At 35.1% G+C, this 5,007-nt stretch overlaps 1 protein-coding gene across 1 annotated transcript; it reads right to left on the reverse strand.

Annotated features, from left to right (window-relative positions):
- Positions 1-1,742: 1,742 nt before the first annotated feature.
- Positions 1,743-3,172, reverse strand: LYPLAL1 (lysophospholipase-like 1). Its single transcript, XM_012649676.1, has 2 exons — positions 2,947-3,172; positions 1,743-2,081 (listed from the first exon to the last, which is right to left on the reverse strand). Exons 1-2 carry the CDS (start codon positions 3,049-3,051, stop codon positions 1,842-1,844), a joined length of 345 nt encoding a protein of 114 aa, XP_012505130.1. The 5' UTR covers positions 3,052-3,172; the 3' UTR covers positions 1,743-1,841.
- Positions 3,173-5,007: the final 1,835 nt, after the last annotated feature.

The following is a 5,007-nucleotide window of genomic DNA, read 5'->3' on the forward strand; positions in this document are numbered from 1 at the left end:
AATGTCAGGGAGGGAAGGGATTCCAACTTTTGTGGCTCTGTTGGATACTGGCACCCGAGTTACCATCCCACTGGGTCCCGTAGGGGGAGGGCATGCCCAAATTCTAGCTGGGGCAGAGTTCACGGTAGGGAGGAAGGAAAGTGACTTTGACCTTAGTGTTGAGCCCTCTGTGTTGATTCAACGTACTGTTGTTTTGCTTCCACTGCTGAAAGTACGTATGGTACTGATGTTTTACATGCCTATACCATGATTGCTTGTAAGTACCAAAAGGGATTTTACTGATTGGAAACAGCTGGATGTAGACAGATGCTACTTCTGAGGCCCCACATCTTCAATGATGCCTTTGAGTTACAAATCTCTGTGACTGATAATGTTGCCAATGGCAGCCTCTGGCCAAGGCAGGAGGCCTCCTCTGGCAGGTGCCCCTTGGAGTCTGGACTCTGCTTCCCTGACACAGCCCCCAGGCACACCTCTTTGGAAAAGCAGCTATTAGTTTACTATTGGGTGGGTTCTTATCCATACAGAGCACCTGACCCCCAGGGAACTGTAACACTTTGGCCTGATATTCCCATGGTGGGAGGATCAGCTCAGACTGAGTGAAAAAGAAAGGGAAAAGAACCCTAAACACCAGTAAGCTGTGAGATAACGTCAACCTTAATATAATTAAAGTCCCACCAAAAAAAAGGAAGGGGAAAGGCAAATATTTTGAAAATGTAATGGCCAAGATGTCTTCAAATTTCATGAAAACTATAAATCCACAGATTCAACAAGCAGAAGCTCAACAAATTCCAAGCACAAGGAAAATGAAGAAAATAATACCAAAGCACATTACAATCAAATTGCTTAAAACTAAGGGTAGAGAAAATTGTAAAAGTAGCCAAAGGAAAAAGATTAGAACATTAGAAACGGAGAAACTAGAGGACAATGGATTAAGATATTTGAAGTACTGAAAGGAAAAAATAAACCAAAATTGTCAACCTAGAATTCTATACTGTGTATCTTTTAAGAATGAAGTTACAATAAGACTTTTTGAGACATATAAAAGTTGAAAGATTCTGTCAGCAACAGACCTGTATTATCATAAATGTTATTAAGTAAAGAACTTCAGGCAGAAGGAAAATGATACTATCTGGAAATATGAAGCCATATTAAGGAACGAATAGCATTGGAAAAGGTAAATTATCTCAACAACCACCCATGGGATAGGTACTATTGGTATCATTTTACAGATGGAACTGAGACCTAAAGCAAAAAGGCAATTTGGTCTAGGGGAAAGAGAGCTCCACTGAGAATCAGGAGACCTGAATTTGAAGTCTTGGCTCTTGAGGCTGTGGGAACATCTTTAGCCCTTCTTTCTCTATTGTCAAATACCAGTAACAACTGCTCAGCTTGTTTCACAAAGCTCTTGTAATGACCAAGTGAGATAATGTGAAACCACTTTATAAACTTGGAGCATTACTGCTTTTCTGTCAAAAAATACAGAAACACAAGTATCTTTGGAAAGGTAATTTAAAGAAAGTGGTAGGAAAGACAAAATAACACTATGCTAAGTCCTTTCAGGTTTTCTGACTGCCCTTACATTAGTTTAAAATACTTTATTTTTTTTTTAAATTCAAATTTTTAAATACTTAAAAGATCTCTAAATATTTACAGAAATGTGTCAGAGAAATAATGTTTGCCATTAATAAGATATTACACTCTACAGTGCTAAGCATTTTAATAATTAATAAATATGCAGAAAATTGTTATTTCTTAATATTTAATTATTTTCCATTATAATTTGGCAGTAAAAATCACTTTTCACAATGATATTATATGTATATTAACAAATCAATCTTGATTCATTCATTTTGCGTTTCCATTTCTCCTGGTAGTTTTGCAAGAATCCATGACTTCAGTTTTTCTAGCTCAGTTTTGCTTAGCTCATGGTAAACATCTGGAAAACTATGAAACTTTGCACTCACGCCTAGAGATTTTAACATTGAGTTTGTCTCTTCTCCCCAAGAATGAAGAACTAACTCATCTGCAGTACCATGACACTGAAATAATTCAGGAAGTACACCATCACTTTTCTGAAGAGCCTAGAGGATAAGATAATAAAAATGGAAAAGTTTAAGAAATTCCATTTAAAAAGATCACTCTTAGAAATCAGAGCAGAAAAACTCCAATTTTATCAAAGTTTCAATTGTCAAAGGGAAAAAACAGGCAGATGTGGTGCTATCTCAAATACAAACTGGTTGGCCAGGCCTGGGGACTTAGCTGGTTGCTGGAATCACTGGAGCTATGGTTGTATATGACCTGGATTTATTCTATAGAGGACTGTCTCAAAAATGGCCAAAGCATTTCCTGAAGAAACTGAGTCACTTGGGAAGACAGACCTCTTCACAGCAAGTGAAAGGAAGGAGGAGTACAGAGCTGAAGTACAATCAAGGGGAAAATTACATTCCAGTTCTCATTTCTATATTTTCTTTATCATTTCTACTTCTGGTAATGAAGTTGTAACACTGTAATGTATCATATTCATAAATTAGGATATTGCTGCAAAATAAATATAAGCTATGTAGTTGTTTTTTTGTTTTGATTATGTTCATGACATAATAAGGAAACCTGGGTATAATCATCTAGATTTTTAATATGTGTAAAAGATACATATATGCCATACATACATATATATAAGCACACACACACACACACACACACACACACACATATATATATATATATATATATATATATATATATCCACAAGCCATTTCCTAAACATTAATGGTGTGCTGGAATTTAGTCAATATGACTAATATGGCCATAAATTCCAGGAATGCTCAATTTACGTCAATTGTGCAAAAATTGTGCATCAGTTTTTACAGCTTAATTATCAATTTTCGTTTAGTTTCAAGGTGTGTATGTTTTGTGTTTCATTTTTTTTTTTTTAAATCTAGAACTTACCTGGTAAACAGCAGATGCTTTATTTAGAAAACTAGAAAGAGCAAATACTCCTGCCACATCTCGATGATTTCTATATGCTAAATGCATTGCCATGCATCCTCCCATAGAAAATCCTCCTAAAAGAAGCAAAAATACACTTACCAGAAAAAGCAGAATACATGCAATAATAATTTAGAATAAGACATATCTACGTCAATCGTCCATAAATAATTTTAAGTATTTGTAGAGAAGCCTTTAAAGAGATACAGTGCTAAAAAGAAATTTAGTCTACCTTAAGTTTCACAGAAAAAGGCCTGCTATGAGTAAATAACCTTGTTCCATCTCTGTCATCACTGGTAGAGAGATTTGTGTTATAAACGGAGCTAGAATTGAGCAAAGAAACCATGATCACCAAGTAAAAATATTTATCATAATTCAAAATATGAATCATAGTATAACATTATTTATTCAACTTTCAATGTCTACTTACATTTTGTTTATATTTACAGAAATCCTCATATCACAACTACAATAATAATGAGAACACGTACCTTTTTGTCTTACTTGCCAATCTGTCAGCTCCATGAGGAGTTACGTTTCTAGTGTCTGCCATATAACAGGTATTTAGTGAATTTTGAAATTAGGAAGGATGACCAAAAATTTGGTGAGCTAGTTAAAATATTTTTGGATTACAATATTATTTTGGAAACTGACTTATGTTGGTATAATAAAAATAAAACATGTATACCTATATGTACTTTTTAAAAACAGAGTCTGAAAAAAATCATTTATTCACTTGAAAAGCTGTTATTATCTTTTCTGTGCCAAACACTGCTAGTCACTGAAAATACAGAGATTAAAATACATGTACCCTCCTACTCAGGGGGACTTTGAGGAGGAAACACATCCATCAGAGTGTGGAGACAGGTGCAGGATGTGACAGCAGCAGAGAGAGTGGCGATTCCAAGCCTGACTACGGGTCAGGGACTCAGAATGATATTCCCAAGCCTGCGTGCGAGTTAAATGACATCTCATTTATGTTTGATGGGAAGATACAGAAAGTTACTCGTGTAGCCACACACTTGTGAAAATACAAATATACTTTGATGTAGAATTCAGTCTCCTTATTTCTAGCCTACTGCTTCATTTTACTTAAAATGTAATACTGAGGTCTTAGAGACCATAAATTTGAATTTTACTACAATATCCTTCTTTTATACAGGAAGGCAACAGAGGCCCAAAGAGATTAAGTGATCGGCCTAAGGTTGTACCCCTTATTTTCGATGTAATGCTAGGAATTTTGGAATTCAGATCTCATATAACAGATTTTAATATTCTACTCTCCTTTAATATTTATTAAAATAGGACTACTTTATCTGGGGCTGGCAGATAGTATTATTTTGGACACGGGGCACGAATATATGAGAGAGGATTACCAGCCTTGCAAAGTTTAGGTTTGCAAGGCCATAATATGTAAATAATGACCATGTATGATAAGTATTATACCTGTGATTTTCAACATACCAGAAAGAAATGATAGGCCTCATCAGTAGCAGTAGCCCACCACGGATGAGAATGATCTGAAAGGCTCTTTCAAAATACCCCTCCCCTAACACTCCAAGATGCAGATATACCTAATTGCTTCATGAATGAGCTTGCCAGGGGAGGAAAAAGCATAAACATCCTAAAAATGTACGAAAAACTTGCATATAGCATTAGAGTCCCCAAAAGACTAAAAGTCACTGGGCTACATCATCCATGAATGTGTGCATTAATAAATCTTTGACACATCACATTTGGATAGAAAGAGCTCATCGTAAGCAGAGAAGATTAGCATTCCTGGTAGTTAAACATTCATCATAAGTATGTAGAAAGAATTCTAAATCTTATTAAGTTTTGCCACAATTCTAGTTATAGACTTCTGTTTGCTTCTGAAGTTATTCAATGTAAGAACATTATGTGGGTTACAAAGCAAACACATTTTGCAATAAAATTCTTATCAAGATTTATCTAAATTAGTTTAATTTATATAAATTAGTTCTTTAGAAAAACCTTAAGAGTAAGAAACAGTTCTTTCTTCAA

This window comes from Propithecus coquereli, unplaced genomic scaffold (assembly GCF_000956105.1).
Source record: "Propithecus coquereli isolate 6110/MARCELLA unplaced genomic scaffold, Pcoq_1.0 Scaffold300, whole genome shotgun sequence".
NCBI classification, from domain to species: domain Eukaryota; kingdom Metazoa; phylum Chordata; class Mammalia; order Primates; family Indriidae; genus Propithecus; species Propithecus coquereli.

Bases quoted from the DNA above. Each gene is read 5' to 3' on its own strand.
- LYPLAL1 (XM_012649676.1), bottom strand. From the start codon at position 3,051: ATGGGAGGATGCATGGCAATGCATTTAGCATATAGAAATCATCGAGAT. The intron at 2,082-2,946 runs GTAAGTTCTAGA...CTTATCCTCTAG, and splicing joins AAGCATCTGCTGTTTACCAG to GCTCTTCAGAAAAGTGATGG.